General features: G+C 50.3%; 1 protein-coding gene across 1 annotated transcript in view; it reads left to right on the plus strand.

Annotated features, from left to right (window-relative positions):
• Positions 1-21,654, plus strand: part of CERKL (CERK like autophagy regulator) — a 514,456-nt gene that overhangs the window by 374,162 nt on the left and 118,640 nt on the right. The window contains exon 11 of the mRNA XM_078681475.1: positions 2,763-2,859. Coding sequence (XP_078537601.1) covers positions 2,763-2,859 — 97 coding nt within the window. The remainder of the gene's footprint in view (positions 1-2,762; positions 2,860-21,654) is intronic.

The following is a 21,654-nucleotide window of genomic DNA, read 5'->3' on the forward strand; positions in this document are numbered from 1 at the left end:
CCACAATCGAGCCTCAGCCCTAGCTCCGCCTGTCACATAAGCACACTTACGGCCGAGGTCATAAAGCTACTAGCTCCATAAGGCCAGGAATCCGATTCCCCCGGCATATCTCAGCTTACAAATCACAGCTAGCATTGCCAGGGTCGCCTCCATTACATCCAGCCCTGAGTTTTCTCATGCATCCTAATTGCATAAATTTGACTAACCAATAGGCTTTCAACATACCACAAAGTAGCGGCGACCTAATCCAGCCTGCTTTTTCCTCCCAAGGTTTACCGCCACATACGGAGACCCCACATTAGCATGTAAAAGTCAATGACCAGACACTCTAAACATCCCACACTACATCTACCTGTCCATACAATGTTCAGATAACAGCAACCATATAGTTCAGTCTTGGTCATCCAGCGCTGAATCTGCCATCTTCTCCTGTTGCGTTCTCATCGGACTGGGCCTTCGGTCTTTCGTCCATTTCTTGATAGCCTGCTGCACAATTTTGGGATCCGTAAATATATGCGACTTCCCCTGTCTATTGACACAAAGCTTTGCTGGGTACAACATGGCGTAGTCTGCTCCCAGCTCGCGTAGCTGCTTCTTGAGGGGGACAAAATGTCCACACGCTTCCTGCAGCCTAGCGGTCAAATCTGGAAATAGGGATAGTTCTGACCCTTCGTACTTCAGGATCTTCTTTTCCCGGGCGATTCGCAGGGCAGCATCCTGATCGCGGTAGTTGAGCAGTTTCGCAATAATGGGGCGCGGGGGGGGCGCCTGGCGGTGGGCGAGGCCCTAAGGCCCTATGCGCCCTTTCCACAACAAACATGGCAGAGAAGACACCCTCCCCCAGTAGAGTGACAATCAGTTTCTCCATAAATTGTTCCATATTGCCAGTAGCTGTCGTTTCCAGCAGACCTACAAGCCTCAGGTTACAGCGTCGGGAACGCGCTTCCAAATCTTCCGTTTTGTCTTGCAGGATGCGGATAACTTGTCCCAGTTGCCTATGATCCGCATCTAGCATAGTGTGGGTCTCCTCCACTTCTGTGAGTCGTATCTCGGTCATATCGAGTCGCTCGGCATGTTTATCTAAGTGTTCCATCATTCTATCCATCCTAGACGACATAGCATCCATTTTAGTTCCCAATGCCGAGATACCAGTCTGCAAAGATTGTTCCATGGATTTCAGGATAGTGTGGATGTCATCATCTTCGTCTTCCTGTATCGGCGCGATCTCACCCGCACTCCTGCCAGGTCCCGGGTCCTGTGACTTAGATCTTCGTTGTTCAAAAGACAACTTGAGTTGGTTCTTATCCCCTTTACCCATGACTGGCGCAAGCGAGAGCCCCAGGAGTCCCGCGCCGCAAAACCAGCAGAGCAGAGGTAGGAATCCAGCTGGTGATTTCTGTGGTAGAGGTGCGAACCGCTAGCAACGCCAGGCACCCCGGATATACTGCCTCCACTGGTCCGCGAAACACCAGCCAGACCTCGCCGTGTCGCAGGGCCGTCGCTACACGTTGTCGCAGGATCTGTCTCACCATGCGCTTGCAACAGATATGGTGCGAGGCTGGGCCAAGAAGCCAATATCACTGCATAGGTGCGTACATCACCGGGCACCGTTCAGCTCTCCACCGCCGCCACTTAGCAACTTCGATTTTTAAAAGGGCCAGCCAGATAAAATTCCAACAATACCTCACTGTCGAGGGGTAGGCCCGTCGTCAGCCAAACTGGAGGAGGTTAGGAGTGTGCAAGCAATAGCAGCCCGGAGGTAACCCTAGTTTAGAAACGCTCCCAGTAGTTCATGCCTTGTGCCTTCCAAAGTATGTCATGGGGGCCCTCTTAAATATCCTGGTCCCCTCCGAGAACCGCTGAGACCCTTCAAATTTTACACTTCCATGTCACCTCAATATTAATGGTCACGCGGTGGGTACATGTAGAGTCAGCCCACGCTTTCTCCAGCTCCTATGGCCTCACCGTAGCATCCGGGTCACTCACGATGCCTATTACCAGGGAACAGGCCACCACCTCGGTCACATGCTGCGTCCCCGCACTCCTATCGCCTCCGCCACGGTGTGTTTCTGATTCTGGCAGGACAGGGGCAGCGGATTCCGGTGACTATTCTCCGCCGCCTCGCACACCCCGGTACAGGCCCTCTCCAGCCACCACACGTCGCGTCACGTCGCCCGGCCACTCTGGTAACTGTGGGACGGGGATTCACGGCCCAGTCGCGATGGAGCCCTCCGTCTCCTCACGCCTCCGGGGAGCTCGTTATCGCGGGGCCAGCACTCCTCCGAGGCTCCAAAACATCTCCGGCACCTCCGCAGCTATTTTCAGTCCTCGGCTGCAGGATTATTTGTCAGATATTGTGTGTGTTCGGCGGAGCTCCGGGTCTAAGAGGCCATCGTGCTCCCGAGCAAGCTCCGCCCCCTGGGCCTGTAGTTTGCTCAGTCAGATAGGTTGATATTTTTCTTTTTAAGGAGAGGTCTGTGCTCAGCTGGGAATGAACCTAGTTCAAGGCACTTGTTTAGTAGATAAATGGCTACCTCCCCTGCACAGGCTGAGTGAAGGATATCTTTGAAGCGGTGCTTTTGGCAGTGCTGGGTCTGAAGGTATTGAAGAAATCTTTTGGTTATTGGTTTTTGGATGTATGCAGTTCTCATATGTGATCTATATAGATGATGCTGTTCTACCTTTAAGAAAACCAAGAATGTTCTGTTGTTAACGAGATATTTCCTCTGTATGTTATATTCTAAATAAATCTTCTGTTTCAGGTTAAATGATGGAACAATGGCTCTTATTGTTGTAAAGAATACTTCCCATGCAGAGTTTGTAAAACATCTGAAGCGGTATGCCAGCTTTCAGAATCAGGTATTGTTAATCCTTAAATAATTGAAAAGCACAAACTTGCTTCGAAAGTTCATTTTACTTTCCTCCTGAAAGGACTCTGTTTCATGCCAAAAGGTTTAATGTCTTTGAGTGAGATCAACTATATTAATGAAACTCATTCAACCACATTCTCTCAAAGCATGTAAAGTTTAGTAAAATTAGTTGTACCCAGTGTATATAAAATACACTGGGTACAACTAATATTATTAGTTGTACCCAGTGTATTTGTAATAATGTTTGTACAGTACAAATTTGTAATAATGATTGTACAGTACAGTATTTTTCCAGGTATGTTGAACCTGGCTCTCTCTGAAGAGTCACCCCCAAACATTTGCCTTTACCCTCCACTTTTTGCTGAATTAATTTTTTGTTGGCCTTAGGACTTTGCGCTTTACCATTTCTAACCAGGACGAAAGTGATTTTGCTCTCTCCTTTAAACATGATAGAACTGGCTTGCACCCAATTAGCATATTTATTGTACGTGTTAGTCCCTCATAAAGTCATGCTACATGTACCTAGGGTCTGTACATTAATTGGCATTAGTAGGCCTGCAGCACTTATTGTGCCACCCACTTGAGTAGCTCCTTAAACATGTCTCAGGCCTGACATTACAGCCTTTGTGAGCAGCTTTAAACTGTTATTTCAACCTGGCAAAGTATACCCAAATATTCCTTTTTAATATATATGTCACCTCTAGGGTAGGCCCTCAACAACTGACCGGGCAGGGAGCAGGTAAATTAAAAAGTTGGACATGTACTTTTAGGTTTTACATGCCATAGTAGTGAAAAACTCTTCAATTCGTTGTTCACTACTGCAAGGCCTACCTCTCCCTATTGGATAACATTGGCTTACCTTATTACAGTTAATAAGTGATAACTTCCAATTGAGAGCTTGTGGACAAGTTGAGTTTGGTGTCTAAATAATTGTAATTAAAAGCCCTCTTTAATGATAAAGTGGGATTTCAGTCATAATTCAGAAAATGCCACTTTTGGAAACTTGATATTTTCTTGTCCAAACCATTTAGTGTCTGCTCCCAGGGGCGGCTCTAGGCTCGTGGCGGCCCTGGGCAGGGAGCGTAGGTAGGGGGCCCCGGAAGAGGGGGTCCGGGCAGGGCTGAGACCCCCGGACGGGGGGGTCAGGGTGTTTGGAAGTGGAACAGAGCCAGAGGCCGGCAAATCCCTGCCAGGGGCCGCCACGCAAATTTGTATCCATCCTCAGAGGATTAATATATATTGGCGTGGTGGCCCCTGGGGTTTGGTGGCCCTGTGCAGGTGCACAGCTTGCACATGCCTAAGGCCGCCCCTGCTGCTCCCTGTATCCTGGGTCACATGACTAGATGTAGTTGACAGTTGGTCTTTATGTATTGCCCCCAGACAGTGAGACAAAGAGAATCTAGGTGTTGGTAGGATGGGCGACTCCAAGTTAACGAGGAGGAGGAGCTGTCACTGCCAAACTTGCACATCACAAAGACGCTGCCTGGGCACTCTCACAAATGGTTTGACACTTGTTTATTGTGACCCCAGACAGTCTTGGGCCAGGCGGAGGAAGGCAGGAAATTTTAAGCCCCTCTGGGGGAGTGGAAACCTCTAGAAGCTTCTTCTTAGGCACCAAGTATAAATATTGGATCTCAGACCCCAATTCTTCAGTACATATCTGGACCTGAAGAAGGACGCTTGTGCTGCTTTGCGTGCAAGACCTGCCACTCTGCTGCCCTCCTATGCTGCCCTCCTACCCGAGTGAAGGACTGGGCTTGCCTCTTGCAATCAGGACCACCAGAGTCACTCCATGGGCTAGTTGGTTGGCTTCCTGATCAGGAGCCTCAGGGACAGAACATGCTTCCTCCATCTTCTAACCAGCTCCCGAACTCTGCCAGCTGTAAGTCCTACCCTCCCAAGTGGTGTCACCCCATTCCTTGACCCTTGCAAGTAAGCCTGAAGGGGCTTTACCAGCCCCAGTTTTAGTCACAGCAGAACCTTTGCATCTAAGCTGCAGCACGATGCATCGCTGACCAGAAACTCTGCACTGGAGCCGCTGCACGATGCATTGCTTCACCAAACTTTGTATCAGGACTGCTGCATGGTTAGTCTCCAGCACAGGACTTCACATCGCTCCCCACAGTCATCCAGGAACGTCTGTTGTGTGATGCAGCCTCAATGCAGGCCTTCACATTAAAAAAACCCTCATTGATGGCATCCTCGACGACGACGCAGGACTCTGCATCGCAAGCCCTGCAGTTCCTAGAAATCCCCGCTGCACAATGTATCCTCGACGCTGGACTTCGGAATGTGCCACAACCAGGACTTAAGGTATGTTTGTTCAGTGGGCCCAACTAGTTCCCTTTAGCCTGACTGCATTCCATCATGGTCAGCCTGAACTTGTGACATTGTCCCTGTCCGTTGCATCCAGATAACCACATTTGGCACTTGGTCTTTTTGGCTCTATTTTCACTTAAATCTTTACAATTGAAAATTTCAGATACTACTGATTGGATTTTTGTCATTTTATAAAATGTCATTTTATTATTCCAAATTGGTGTGAGATGTTTCTTGTTTTGTGTTTCACTTTATTACTGTTTGAAGTGCTGCATAAATGCTTTACACATGACATGGCCTCTAACTTAAGCCTGACTTCTTGTGGTAAACTACTAGAGAGTTAAGCTCAAGTTTTTTGCGGTTTACTTGTGACTTTATCCTGACAAGGATTGTTGTTGCTGCTTGATTAGGGTTTCACTCCCCTAAACAATAACCCAATTTCCTACAAAGTTTAACACACATAGACCTTCATTATGAGTAGGTCAGAACAGGAGGTATAAATTACGACACTTGGTAATTTCCTTCATCCCAATATTTACCAGGTGCAGTAAATACCACCTGTTCCAGGTTTTGGGGAAAAGTGAGGCCTAGCATGCTGATACAGTGTTTAATAAGTCTGAAATATGTCTGTTTCCCGGCATTTTCCTATGATACATTTTTGTCCTGCTTGGCTGGAGAGCAAAACTTGAAGTTCAGAACACAGCACCCACTACTTTCTACGTGTGATTTCTTGATTCCTGTCTCTCACAAAGGTGTAGAAACCTACCCATGGTGTGATATCCATCATACTGTATGCTTAGAGACATGTGTGCTGGATCCCGCTGGGTTCCTAGAAGAAACCTTATGTGTCTCCCTAAACAAGGTACAGGAAGGATACTAAACTGGAGACCCAAGCAACAGGTTGCACATAGGAATGATTACTAGTTGGACACACAATGTATCCCCTGATTTTATTGAAAAGTCACTCAGCCACCTCTGGACATGGCCCTGATGAAGGCACTTGATCTTGTAGCTGGCACGAGAGAATGTACATACACCGGTTGACAATAAATGAACAGTCCCATAGCCAGGGGTAGATGTTTTGGGGGGCAGGGCACAAAGACTAACCACAGCATAAAAAAGAGTTTCTGGGTGGATGGGATGTGGCTCCACTCACAGTATATTTGTTTTGTTTTTAAAAAACATAACATAGTTAGATTTTAAAGGATGCCATTAAAAGCACAGTGATTAATGAACATTGTCAATTATGTCTGGAAATGTGTGTCAAAGGATGTTTTAAAACAACTTCTGGACAGTAAAACTGATTAAAATTGACTAGACTATAAATATAATTATATATAGGTTTATTTATTCTCCATCAGTGCACCTTTAAAGAAAAGTATGACAAGTGCTGCATTTCGAGGCACTTTTTAATAATGCCCATTTATAATAAGGGAATAAGTTTATAAAGGCAGCTAACAGTTTTGAGTACACGTGGCTCCTGCAGGAGATACCTCAATTAAAGATTCAAGCAGGAAAGAAAGACAAGTTAGGCATAGGTTGTTGAGGCAGTATGGGAACAGCTCAGGCAGTGAGTGTGACAATGTACCCACTTCCACTAGTCAAAAGGAGCTAGAACTAGCATGGCAGCTACCCATCCATTATTCAAGAGCCTTGGGATTAGTGCTTAAATTGTGCAGGGTGTTAGAGATGGTAGGCATAGGCACATTTTCATCATACAACTTTGACCCAAACCAAAAGTGAGGAAGGGGTTGTTGGACATGGCCCTTTCTGCAGGGTTATCCCTAAACATTTAGCCTTTTGCCTCTTATTTTTCTGACCTGTTTGTGTTGACTTTAGGACTCTGTGCACTCTACCACTGCTAATCAGTTCTAAAGTGCACATGCACTCTATTGTAAGGATTAGCTCCCCTATAGGCTAGCATTGTAGCTTTCAATTGGGAACAGCTAGAGATTTGGAGTTTGGGCTCTCTGAGCTCAGAATTTAAAAACACATCTTTAGGTAAAGATGGTTTTTAAATTGTGTGTTTGAAAATGCCACTTTTAGAAAGTGGGCATTTTCGTGTCTAATCTTCATGTGCCTCTACCTGCCTGTGGAATCAATGTCTGGTTTAGACTGACGGGGGTCTGTTTGTGCATTCACTCTAGGCAGTCACATGAAGGGAGTTGAGGTGTGCCCTCCATATCCTGATAGCCCATCACCAGGCTGGTGGGCCTTCTTGAGCTAGAGTGGTGGGAGGAGTTGTCACCTACACCTGACTAGGGCTGCACCTGGCCTCTCACAATGCTGTCTCCACCCCCTTGGAGTGTGTCTGGAGCAGGGGTCTCCAACCTTTTCTGTAGTGAGAGCTACTTTTGATGAGTGAAAATCATCATGAGCAACTAAAGGCTGAGCAACTTGCGAATTGTTCCCAGAGTCCCCACATGCCCAGCTTCCTTGACTAAACTTACTAAAGGACCTCTTCAGAGAGCGAGCTACCCATTTAGTATATGCAATGCACAACATGATACCAGAAAAACCTATCCCAGCTTCCCTCTTCAACAGTTTGTGTGATCCTGGCCTCTGAAATCACCAGCTAAGACAAGTACACTACATTCATAAGAAATGGTAGGGACCTGGAGAGCTGTGTACAGCTACCAGCATTGAAAACCATGAACTGAACGTGTGTCTCTCACAGTTTGCTGACCATGTAGGTAATTGCTACAGTGCCCCACAAGGGGTTATCAGGCATGACAGTAACTTGAAATGCTTAAGTTCAGGGTGTGCTTTGTCCAAATATCTCCCCTAACAGACTATAAAGTTGTTACACATGACTTGCCTCCGAGTACATTAATATACCATTGTCATAAGGGACGGTGGGAGTCCATGACTGTTTCATGTTTAAAAACAATCACTTTTAAAAATGCCTGATAATGCTGTGGTGTAATTCGATGCTCCAATGAAATGCTTCTCCATGTTGAAGAAATAAAAGTTGGTAATTTTTTTTAAAGATACCATTTTGGGGGGCGTGGCCAAGATGGCGGAGTGAGTAGTTGCGTCTGCCGCGAGCTCCTCTGAACCTGGGCCCTTGGACCGTCATCCGGCACTGATCTCCCCCCGAGCTGCTGTGATTCGGCAGCCGGAGATTGAGAGATCCCAGCGACGTCGCCAGATGCGAGGGCGAGCCCTGTAGCTGCCGAGATAAGCGCTGCAGAGGGCCGGCGGCCGGAGCGTGGGCCCGTAGCGGCGACGGGAGCAGCCTCGTGGAGGTGGTGCGGCCCGGAGGTACCCGAATCGGCGTGACCTGCTTTGCGGCGGCGGAGGGGCGGACCTGACCTCGCGGGAGGCCCCGGAATCCCGAGAAGGACGGCGCCCGAGGGCGGAGAGACAGAGGTGCGGACCCCGGCGGGAGGAACTACGTGAGGCCGGGGCCACGGCCACGGCCTACACGCCGGGCCTTGGTGGGGGTTTGAGAGCGCCCTCGGCCAGCCACGCACTCCCTGCAGTCGGAGTAGAATGAGGTGAAGAGGCACACGCCCGAGGGGGTCGATAGTGAACTTTGTCATCGCTACCCGAGTGGTGCTACGAGACGCACCGGCTGCGGCCTGCCGCCCAGACCCTGGTGCCGCGTCGGGAGTTGCTTCCGGCTTGGCGCCCCCCCCCCCCGGGTGGTGCTCGGCCCTTCCGCTGCTGCATTCGTCCCTGGCTGCGGAGTTGGCGCATTGACGGGACGAGGCCTCAGGCGGCTTGGTGCTGACTAGGCCTGCCCGGTGGTCACCTACGCGAAAGGAGTGGCGTTGTGAGTGAACGAAGCGGGGTGGTCTGCCCCTCTGCACGATCGCCGTGGGACGTGAAGGTAGGCTGCCTGAATCGAGCCTATGTCACTAACTACCTGACGGTCCGTGACCCCTAAGGACTTGAGAGTTTGCCTAGAGTACCTGGTCTTCAGCACCGGTGGGCCCCTGGTAGTCGGCCAGGCCAGGAAGAAGCCAACTGGCAGCGTCATAGCCGGCCCGGGAGTACGCTATCGCACGCAGGATGGCCAACAATAAAGGGTCCAAGAAGGGGGAACGAACCCTGCCTGAAATGTTGAACAGAAGCACTGTGAGGCAAGATCGAGGGCAACAATCTTCGAGCCCACCGGGTGGCTCCCAGCGAGCGCATGGAGGGGAACCCCCGGTCACCAGATCTTTCCTGGAATCCCTGTTCAGCTCCCTAAGGGAGGACTTTCAGACACTGAAGCAGGAGCTGGCTGGAGAAGTGCGGGAGGTACGAAGAGAAGTTCACGGTCTGGGCTAGAGGGTGGCCACGATGGAGGAGGCCGGTCATGCCCGGGACGAGGAGATCCCACAGCTGCAGCAGGAAGTGGTACGGCTACGGGACCAGCAAATTGATCTTCAAGCACATGCCGAGGACCATGAGAACCAGTCCCGGAGAAACAACATTCGAGTCCGGGGAGTTCCTTCCGGAGCGGAGGAGGAGGACGTGGCTGGTTACTTGAGAGACTTGTTCAGAGAGGTCCTGGGGGAGCCGGCCGACTTCCCCGTTCGAATAGATAGGGCGCATAGAGTTGGCCTGCGGCGCCGATCTTCTGCACCCCCTCCGGATATCCTAGCATTCCTGCCAGACTACCCTCTGAAGGAAAGGATCCTCCGAGAAGCACGATTGAAACCCTCCTTGGATTTTCGAGGTCACCGGGTGGCCCTCTTCCAGGACCTGTCGGCGATCACACTACAGAAACGCCGGGCCTTTAAGATCGCGACTGACTTTCTGCTGGGGCATGACACTCGATATTCGTGGGGCCATCCCTTCCGCATCATCTTCTGCTGGAACGGGACCTTGCATCAGTTACGCTCTCTCCAGGACACTTGTGGAGTACTGGGAATCACTGCGACGGACGAAGAGGCCCCGACTCCGAATCGCTGGTGCGCCACCAGAGATGGCTGGCAGGCGGTCCCTGGTCGCCGCTCCTCTGCCTCCTCCGCGCGACCGGATTCACCCACTATTCGAGCTGAGATGGACAGCGCGATGCGAGGAGTGGCCAGGGACACGGCGTCCGGAGATGTTGCACTGACTGCTTAAGAAGTACTCCGGGGGGAGATCGCCATCGCTTCCACTGTAATGCAGGTTTGAGGGTCCTGGGGAGGGGGGGGGGGGCGGGTTGATGCGTAGTGGCTGGACGTCCACTTTTGTACTTTTCCACAGACTTGTCCGTTGAGGACCGGACTGGGACAAAGGGTTCTTGGGGACAGTTGGGGAACCAGGGAGGGGGGGGTCGGGGTTGTTGGGGTGATTTGGGCAGCGGGTTGGAGGCGGTTGGGGTGTTGGGAAGGGGGGAAGGGATCCGGGAGTTGGGATGGGGGGGAGGGTCGTCCAGTGCACAGTCCGATTGTTGGAGGTTCTGGCAGTGGTCACACAACTTAGTTTGCCTACGTCAGGAAGCTACACATACACATACATTTCCTTTTTTTGCCTTGCTGCTTTTGGTGCTACGGTGGGCGCCTTTGCACCCTGCCTTTTGCGGGCGGGTTCCTCTTGCTTGCTGCCCTCTTTCTTTCTATGCCCCCTAACACTTTTAAGGTAGTTACCCTGAACGTCCGGGGTCTGAACAACCCCGTCAAACGGCGAGCGGTGCTCTCTCTCCTTGAGAATACACACGCTGACATATGCCTCCTTCAGGAGACGCACCTACTGCCGCAAGACACACATAGACTGCTCCCGTAAGTTCCCGTCGCAGTTCTTCTCATCCAGCACCACTAAGACAGCGGGGGTGGCAATACTGGTAGCCAGTCACTTTAAAGGGGAGGTCCTCCACAAGCTTCCGGAACAGAAGGGTAGACTGTTGGCGTATCGGTTAAGAATTGGGGGTCTTATGTTTACAATTGGATCCCTGTATAGCCCCAATGAACGACAGGAACGGTTCCTGCGATCAGCAGTCGAGGATATCACTGCCTCGCAAGACAGATATGTCATTATCGGAGGGGACTTTAATATGGTCTTTGATTCGGCTATGGACAGGTCGGCACAGCGCTACCCGCAGGTCGGGGAGTTCTCGGCCGACGGTAAGGAGTGGCTGACGGAAGTGGGTCTCCTTGACCTCTGGCACCACTTGCACCCAGCAGACAGAGACTATTCGTATTACTCCCACGCACAGAAGACGTATGCAAGGCTGGACCACTTGCTGGTCACGTCTCCGGTGCAGGCGCTAGTCTTGGGATCGGACATTGGAGTGCTGTCCCTTTCGGATCACGCTCCGGTCGATGCCACGTTGAGTTTGCCTCCGGCGGCTCTCCCCCCCGGACGTGGCGCCTGCGGGACACCCTGCTGCACAGGAAGGTGGTAGTGGATCGTATTGAGGGCGCTATCCGGGAATACCTGACGCACAATGACAACACTGACACCGCCCGGGCTACACAGTGGGCGGCTCTGAAGGCGGTCCTAAGGGGGGAATTCTTAGCAATCTCCTCAGCCGAAAACAAAGAGAGGCAAGCTAAGAGGGAGGAACTCACCGATAAGGTCCGCGAGCTTGAACAGATCCATCGCAGAACGGGGGCCCCTAGAATATGGCGGCAGCTCAAAGGAGCAAGAAAGGCCCTGGCGGCTCTGGACTTGGACCGAGCGGAGTACGCCGCACTCCGGCTGCGCCACACCTTTTACACAGGGGGTGACCGTTGTGGCAAGTTGCTGGCCAACAGACTCCGAATGGCGTGCCAGAGTCAGCTGGTGAAGGAGATCTCTGGCCCTACGGGGGCCACGGAGACAGAGGACGCCCACATCGCGGCCGTTTTCCGCGGGTTTTATGAGGACCGCTACACTGGGGAGCCACTGGATGAGCCGGGCGTAGCCGCATATTTGGACTCGGTCGCCTTGCCCTCCCTAGACCCCCTGCAGGCGGAACACCTGGACAGGGATGTCAGGATAGAAGAGGTGGTCTCTGCCATCGCTAGGCTTAAACATGGCAAAGCGCCAGGCCCGGATGGGTATACCGCGCTTTTCTCCAAAACGTTTTGCACGTCGCTGGCCCCTATTCTTACCCGTCTTTTCAACTCGTTTGCCGCGCCGGGGGCTATTCCGCATGATCTTTTGCGAGCTTCCATCACAGTGATCCCCAAACCCGGGAAAGACCCGAAGCACTGTGGATCATACAGGCCGATATCTCTTCTGAATGTCGATCTAAAATTGTATACGGGGATCCTAGCCGCTCGTTTGGCCCCGCACTTATCCGGTCCTATAGATCCTGACCAGGCCGGTTTTGTCCCGGGGAGACAGATAGTTGACAACACAAAACGGATCGTCCACCTGCTTGAGAAGGCCTCCCGGGGGAACGAATGATGTTAGCGGTGGACGCGGAAAAGGCGTTCGACTGAGTGCACTGGCCTTACCTGGAACAAGTGCTGGTGAAGGCGGGCATAGGGGACAAGTTCCGCTCCATGATCTTCAAGTGCTACAGACGCCCGACTGCAGTGGTTCGGGTGAATGGGTATGCCTCTCGAGATTTTAACATCGAAAGGGGTACTAGGCAGGGATGCCCACTCTCACCCCTGCTCTTTGCTCTTTATATGGAGCCGTTCGCCCAACGGATACGGAACAACCCGGCGGTGACCGGTGTGCGGATGGGAGGTTTTACACACGCTATAAGCCTCTACGCTAACGATGTCATCCTGTCGCTTGACGAGCCCCGGACGGCCCTACTAGCCTGCGTCGAGGAGCTGTCCTCCTTTGGCACGGTCGCGGGATTTAAACTGAATATGGGGAAGTCGGTGGCTCTAGATGTCTGCCTTGACCCCTCCACTAGGACATACCTGCAGGGCCGATTCCCCATGATTTGGGCATCAGCGGCAATACCCTATCTGGGGATCCAGATAGCACCCACCTTACCGGCCATGGTGTCGGCCAATTACACGGCACTAGGTGCTAAAATCAAGGAGGAATTGGGACGTTGGAACCGCGGCACCCTTTCCTGGCTAGGCAGGATAGCCGCGGTTAAAATGACAATTCTCCCGCAGGTGCTATATTTGTTTCGGGCCCTGCCGCTCCAGCCGCCGGTTGGGTGGATCCCGCAACTACAAGCGGACGTATCGTGCTTTATTTGGCAGGGGAAAAACCCAGAATGCGTAGAACCCTCTCATTATTGACCCCGGAGGCAGGAGGGTTAGGGATACCTGACTTCCGTAGGTATTTCCGGGCGGCGCAGTTACGTTATCTTGTAGAATGGAGTAGGTGGGAGTCCGATAAGCACTGGCTCTTCCAGGACCAGGCGGTGGCGGGCGGCCCCTGCAGGAGGTCCCGTTTCTGCGCCGGACTCATCGACCCAAAAATGTGTACGCCTCCTTTGTTACGAGAGTGCCGTTACGGGTTTGGGATGCCACTGCCACCACGTGCGGCCTCACCTCTTTCCCGTCGCCGCTCACGCCGCTGGTGAACAACCCAGATTTTACCCCAGGTATGGAACGGGGAGCATTCGCACATTGGAGACAAGCAGGGTGTAGAGCATTGTGCCATATGTACGACCAGGAGGGAATGATCCCCTTCGTGCAGTTCCGCCAGGAGTTTTCACTTCCTGAGACTGAGAGGCACCGCTATATGCAGGCCCGCCACTGGGCTCTTCAGCCATAGGTGAGGGAGACTGCAGATAGGCGCTTTCTACCTTATGAACAGAGGATGCTTACGCGTACTTCGGACTCAAAATTGATTACAGATCTTTATAAGTTACTACAACTGCCGTCCACACACTTCTATAACCCAGGGAGGGAAAGATGGGAAAGGGAGTTGGGGAGGACACTGAGTCCTAAGGAATGGGAGAACATATCCTATAGAGCAAGGCATTCGGCGTACCATATGGGCCTTACTAACACACTGACTAAGGTCTCCACCTATTGGTACTACACACCAGAACGGGTGCACGAATTTGACCGTAGCAAGGGGGACACATGTTGGAGAGGGTGTGGGCACCGAGGTACACTTACACACATTCTATGGGATTGCCCACTCCCGGACACGTACTGGAGGGAAGTGCTGGACGACATTGATACACATTTTGGCATTGAACTGCCGCGCTTCCCCGCTTACACCTTACTAGGGCTCCCGAATGGACTAATGTACCCCCTCAGATCCCGTAGAAGTAGACAGATTGCCATTGCGCTAGGCTCAGCAGTTCAAAATATCCTGATACATTGGCGCACTGCCACGATACCCTCTGTCACGGGCTGGCTCCATAGATTGTGGCACGTGCTGGGCATGGAGAAGTTGTCGCTGACGGTGGCAGGGGATATAACGCAGTTTTCAGAACTATGGCAGCCATTTCATTCCCTGTTGCTGACGGAATTTAAAGAAATTACCTGTCCCAAATACCTCCGCCTTATGCGGCTCACGAGCCCCGCAGCACAAGCCCCGTGACTTGGTGGGAGACACACTTCCCCTGCAGGCGGTGACCTTGATGTCAGCCGTGAATAATGTCGGTGCACTGGACGTAGAGGGGGGGGGGGGTTGGGATCCGGGAGTTGGGTTGTTGGGGTTCAGGGGGGGGGGGTTTGAAATGGAAATGTTATCTCATACTGTGACATGGCACTCCAGGTATGGCCGAGGGGGACTGATACAAATACATTGCACCTAACCGTTCCAGCTGGAATTGGGGTTCACCCCGCCTGAACAGAATGTCCCATGATGATGCTAATTGGTCTTTGTATGAAGTGCTGAATAAAATACTTTAAACATAAAGATACCATTTTGTATGACTTGTGTGTCATTATTTGCAATGTTTTCGAACCTGTGCTTGTGTAAGGAAGGGGTCATGCACCTAAGCTTGGTTCATGTCTTAGCTTTCTCTGTTCCTTTGTCGCAGAAAAATATAGGCACTACAGGGGTTAGGTACCTTTTTCAACTGGGATATATTTAAGTGACGTATTGACCCTTATGTTCATTGTGCCATGCAATTAACACTTCATTTTAAATTTCTCGTTTTACAGGGATTTTTTTTAATATGGTACCTCTTGCAAGTTGTCCATAGGTACAAACCGAAGCTAAGAAATTAATATACATTTCTCTCGTTATTTCATTTGTAAAATTATGTTCTTGGCTCCGGTTTGTGGCCAGTTCAACTTCACAGCTGCCAAGTTTTCTGCTTGCTTATGTATGACATTTCTATGATTTTACTGTGTGTATGACATTTCACTGCCAATGAGAGACACTGTGAGTGACATCTTCATGGTTAAAATTAAGCAATAATTTCCATGGAAACAAATAAATATCTCAAATTACCCACTTGTGAGACATGAAAAGTTCCGGCAAAGCCCTAAAACTGATGTAAAACACCGGAAATAGAAGGTCAAGTACCACAGTGTCTGACTTTAAAACAGAGCAGGCCTCGAAATATTTAAAAAATATTACCTAGCCTGCAGTTCAAATAACTTCAATTGTATGCTCTCCCTTTATTAAAGTGGAAAGTATATTTTTAGGTCTCGGCTAGCCGCGCGGAAGCGCGTCTCCGCCGAGAACCTATTGTGGCCGTGTCTGCTTCCCAGGAGACAATCCTGGCCGTGCGCAAGGCGATTCGAAACTGGCACGCGCCGCGCTCACCGTGGCTGTTTCCTGGGAAGCACAAACATACACAGGCACACCTCCCCCTGCACGCATGCGCACACACACACACGAGCGCACATGCATGCACACAGAGACACCCCCTCCCCCGTCGCACACAGAGACACACACACACACGAGCGCCCCCCAAGGCCCACTTACCGCCAATCCGGTGTTCTGTCGCCTCCGCGGTTTTTTGCAGTCATGCATCCCACGACCGAGAGAGGGGAAGTGGCGGCTGCCGAGGGAAGGCGAGGGGGATCTGTCATTTTGGGGAAAGCAGGCGACAGCCATACGATGGATGTCTTCAGCTGTCATGGACGCAGGCTCCGTGCTGCGTCACCGCTTCCTGTATTTCTGATAAGTAAAGCATGAGTGTGTCGTATGGAGTGCATTTTTAAGTACTGCTAAGCACTCCGTGTCCATCCTTCTCCCCTGCTTGTTGTCGCTGCCAGGCCTGCCCCATCCTCGGTATTTCTCTCGTTTTCAGTGTCTAAACCTTTCTGTATTTTTCTGTCTTCGAGCCTTTCTTTCCTCTGCCTAATTACAAGCTTCATGTTTCTTTCTCTCTCGCCTCATTTCCAATCGACTTCCGCCTCCCATTCTCTTTGCCCCTGTCTTTTCATTTCCCTTCTTCCACCCCCTCTCTCACCCTCCCCGTCCTTTGTGCGCAGGTGGGGGATGGGGCACCAGGACAGGTATCTGTAACATGCCCGTGTGGGGGCGTGGATGAGAGGCAGATGGACAGACATCGCCCCGCCCACCGTCACCATAGCAACAGCCCCTCCCCTGAGCCAGGCTGGCTCCCTCTGTGGTGATGCTGGCAGCACGGGTGGCACTGCCAGGGACCCTCATGCATGGCTTGGCACACTCAGTGAGGAGAGGGGTTTTGCCAAAGGAGGGGGTGGCACCATCTGATTGGCTGCCTCAAGCGATCACAGTGAGTGAAGGCATGGCACGCAGCGTGACGTCAATGCGCTGACGGCGCTCTCATTAGAAATGTGCCCCCCCTGGCACTGTCTATAGGGTTAAAGGACAGATGACGGCAACATGGGCAGCTTCGCACCGCCTGTGTGGGTATAACAGTTGTGCGTGTCCATCTACCAATCAGCGTAGCTTAGACAAATGAAATATGACGGGCGCCTGCTGTTTGCAAAAATTCTAAGGACAGTGCTTTTGGGTGGTTTTGTTAACTTGATTATCTGCAATAAAATCGTTTGAATGAATATATATTTTGTTCATTCGGGTGAATCGGTTTTCATGTACAATTATGATGTGTTTAAGGGACTTCGCGATGTTGGAAAAAGATGTGTCATTGGCTTGTTTTTCCAATTCAGTTGACCTGTCCAATAATAATTCATTTTAGACTGCCTGTTAGGCTGATCGTTATCTGCAGAGAACCCCATAAGTCCGTATATTGCCCTGGAAAAAAAAAAGTCATGAGCAATGCCAATAGCTCTACCTTTAATAATGCCGAGACCATTGCATTGTAAATGCTTGTTTATTTAGTGTCAAAATAAAGTACTTTAGTCATAGACTTAAATAAACAACACACAATGCATCGTTTTGTGAACATTAGCTGAAGGCAGAACTGTTAACCACTTGGAAGCTCATCATATTCTGCTGCTGCGCTGGGATTTACAAAAACCCATTATTCATGACGAGCTGGGCTCGTCATGAGCGTGCTGGGAGGCTACTGCATGACGAGCCCAGCTCGTCATGAGCGTCGAAGGGGTTAACTTTCTTTTTAAAAATATAGGATAAATGAAGGTTGAGGGTTGGGATGCATACATAATAACCATTTTGCCAGCCCACGACGATTCATATAAAGTTTCTAATTGGACAAACATTGTCATTACCACATTTCACAGGTCATTTGTTTTATCTGTGTGCTAACTGTTCTTAAGTGTACAATGTTTTATAGATAGAGATTCCTCTCTGTGCAACACTACACAGCGACCTCAGCCCAAGCATAAATCAAAAATGATTTCACATGTAGGCTACACCTCATGGCCGAGGTATTTCAAACTACTTAAGACTTGTTATGAACTAAGCATCCAACATCCCGATTCGGTTCTCCACAAAGTGCACCCAAATGATTATTTGTGGACTTATCATAACGTGGTCTTACTGCTTGCGTCCTGATCTGCTGGCAGCGTGCGTACAACAGGGGCAGAGGCTCTCTCAGAAGGGGCATGCTCCTGTAGATCGAGTGGCATCATGTCCCTCTTTGGCCACAGTCAATGCTGATGCTTTGCTTCTGGCGTCACGGTAGGCAGAAGGTGCGTAGACTTTTCTCTCGACTGGGCCTCGGGCTCAGGAGAGTGCACTGACTGCATGCTGCCTGCAATGCTGGTCTATAGTGGCTGCAGAGGAGTATTTTTAACTGCAGCGGCAGTCTTTTAAAAACAGCCCAGTGCTGCTGGGAGCAGCGTGATTAGACAACAGGTGTGTACCCCAGCCTCTCTAACATGTAGGCTTGTCAGGAGAAGGTGTAGTGACCTCCTCGAAACATACAATCACCACAGAAGGCCATCTGGGGGTGTTAGTATGCCCTACGCACCCTCCACCTCCCGCTTGAGGGTCAGTCCACTGCTCATCCTGTTTTCACTGGGCAGAAATCATTGACTGCCAGTGCCAGTAGTAGACCATGCTGCACCAAAGAGCACAACTTCCTCTGTCCCACATGGTGAAAAGGTGTCACTTGAGCCTAGCAGCAGCTGGCACCAGGAATGGCAAATTTAAGCTGCCGTCGCCATTTTCCAAACTGCCTTTGTTGTCCTGGTGTATAGGCGCACTTTGCCAGAAATAAAAGGCAAGACACCGCCCATCTCATTAAAGTTGAGCACTGCTGGATGATGGTCATGCTGTGACAGGCCACGTGGTATCATGGAGACTGCAGAAGTGCTCAGTTAGTCTCCGCTTGATTGAATCACACAGCCCGCACTAAGGCTTCAGCATGTGTACAAATTGTAATATGCTGTTGTGAAAAAATAAAAACTTTTAAGGGGTTCACTGATACACCTGCTCCTTTAAACCAACAAAAAAGAGATTGGCACGGATGCTGTAATATAAAACAATGCATTTATTAACCTCACATGAGGGAGACTGCGTCATACAGTACCCTCAGGGCACTGTAGGAGACAGTCTAAGGAGTACAGAGAACAGGGGCCTTATATATGCATTTGTTACATAGTCCGCATAAAGCCAAGGGGAGGTCCAGGCACATACAAGAATACTATTTGACTAATATGGGTGTACAAAATTTGCTAGCTCAACAAAGTGGGAGAGGAGACTAAACTGCTTATCTCAGTAAGAATAGCCTGACAGTTCAATACTAGGAACAGGTGCATTCTACCAGCTAGGCCTTTCTGAGCATGTGCAAGTCTCTGGAAGAGGGAAAAAGCTCATGGCGAGCCCTTGGCTAACTAAAATGGCTGCCAAGAACAAAATGGCTTTTAGCTCATGCTAACAGCGATTCCTGCAATCTTTAACAGTTGTGGCTCGCGCTTGCATCTCCTTCTTCACTTCATATGCATTATAAATCCTCGGCGTAGGCAATCTAAAACTGTTCATGCCAAGCCAACATCACCCGCTTCCTCCCGCCCCAGCTAACTTAATAGCCAATGGCAGCAGTTCGATGGCAGAAGAAACACCAGCAAGAACAGATAAGACGCGAAAAAAGGCCTGAAAAAAACATAACAACAGTGATAGGGCACAAAAGTGAGCACCAGGTCGTGAGCTACTGGTAAGTTGTTGGCGAGATACCGGTAGCTCGCGATCGACCGGTTGGAGACCCCTGGACTCTGGAGCCAAGACCAGGCAGGACAAGAACATGTGTACTACAAAGACAATCCTTTGAAGAATGCCTACTTCAAAGGTCAAAAGGGATATAAGTATTGGACGTAAAACCCAGATTTTTATAACACTTCTGCACTGAGGACTCTGCCTAGAAGAAGAAATGAAGAGCTGTCAGGAGTACTGCCCCTTTGCTGTGTGTTGCTTTGTTGGGTTGGGCTTGCAGTGGCTGCTTCTGTCTTTGGTAGTGAAAGGACTGGACATTGCTGTTTTAAGCCTGCTTTCCTAGTTTCTCCAAGAGCTTGAGTGTGCTTGACTCCTGTTGGAAGTCTCAGGGTCATCAAAGACTTCACCTACAGCACCTGGACTCCATTGTGGGAGCCCTGAACCTGCCAAGTGTTGCCTATGCCTGTTCTGGGCCACTGGAAGTGTTTGCTGAGCTGTAACTGCAAGAAAAGCATTCCCGATGCCATCACTGACGCCGCTGCCTGCACCGATGCTGTGGTCACCACTCGTTAGTGAGTGCAGCACCGACCTTGATAACGCCACAACCCTGGTCTCACTGATGCCGTCACATCTTGCTGAAGTCGATGCCTCTGCTTGCACTGTGGCCGTATGCACCACCTCGTCGCACCGACTTCGACAGCACTGCAACATTTGCCTCACCGACGAATGCGCCTAAGTGCTGTCACTGACAACTCTGTCTGTACTGCAGCTGTGGTCACCGCCTAGCCGCACTGCACCACCCTCGACGACACTGCAGCCTCGGGCTGCAGACGCCAGTGGCATGGACACCGACGGCAGCACTCCACAACAACGCCATGCTGCTACCTGCACCGCAACCACAGGCACCAGATTGTGAAGTGCACAACGCACCGCCTGCTACAACACTGCAACCTCAGCTCTGCCAACACCAATCTCACGGAGTTCGATCTGCAACGGCTGTGACTCCAAGGACTCACAGACTTCTTCACCTGTGGCACCTATGCCTGGGACGCCAGCACCGCTGCACTTCCCCGCAAGGTCCTCCAGGCCTCGTCAACTCCAAGGCACTGTTTGCGTGTCTTCTCCAACGCCGTAGCTGGCCCTTGTCTCCATTGAGGTTGAACTGAACTGTTGGATTGGTTGGTCACGACAACGCAATAGCCCCGGTTGGTGATATTGACTTCAAGGAACTGTATTTATTTGCTTTATTCTTAAAAAAATAATACCTTTGCTTGTGTATGTTGGATTGTTGTTGTTTTGGTCTTGCTTTGATTAGATAAATGTTGCCTACTTTTCTAAACTGGTGTGGTGTCCATATTGTAGTGTTTACTCTGTGTTACTGTGTGTGTTTCATAAAAATCCTTTACACATTGCCTCTGAGAGAAGCCTGACGGCTCCTGCCAAGCTACCAATGGGGTGAGCAGGGGTAATCTTAGCTGTGTAATCCCCTTACCCTGACGAGAAGAAAGGGTCCCTACTTGGACAGGATGTATATCACTGCCAAGTAGAGACCTCCATTTCTAACAGGGATCCTGAAGATCCCTGTAAACTAGCACAATAAATGGGGCTAGCAGGGATGAATAATGAACCTACTAGAGTTAGAAATAGTTACAGGATGTGTAGGGTGGTGAAAGAAGGTGGCACAGGATGGAATCAAAACTAGGAAGGCTTGGAATTCGGCCTGTCTGATATTCAGTATTGCTATGACAGTCTTCTAAGAAACACCTTTGGCCTATGCATTTTTTTTACAAAGTAAATACTGCTAGTATTTCAAACCACTGACCGGTAGAGGAAGTGATACATTTTGAGTCCAAACACTCATTTTCTCTTTGCTCTCTTTCTCTTTGGGTAGCTACATGCAGAGTACTCCTGTGTTGACTCAGCCAATGCTAAACAGTGCAATGTAAATGATAATGAAGGCCCAAGGACAAGGGAAGGGAGAGCCCCTCTTCTCCTTCAAATACAATATACATAGACTGGTTGAAGCCCTTCTTTCTTTACTATGACAGCAGAAAGTATATGGCCTTCTTGCAGTGCTGGAAACAGAAAAGGTGAATTATGGGAACTTACATTGGCTCACAAAGTGTCCTGGTTATTTCGGGCAGGCTTAGGAGGTTGATAGACTGCC

The sequence above is a fragment of the Lissotriton helveticus genome, chromosome 3_1 (assembly GCF_964261635.1).
Source record: "Lissotriton helveticus chromosome 3_1, aLisHel1.1, whole genome shotgun sequence".
Classification (NCBI taxonomy): domain Eukaryota; kingdom Metazoa; phylum Chordata; class Amphibia; order Caudata; family Salamandridae; genus Lissotriton; species Lissotriton helveticus.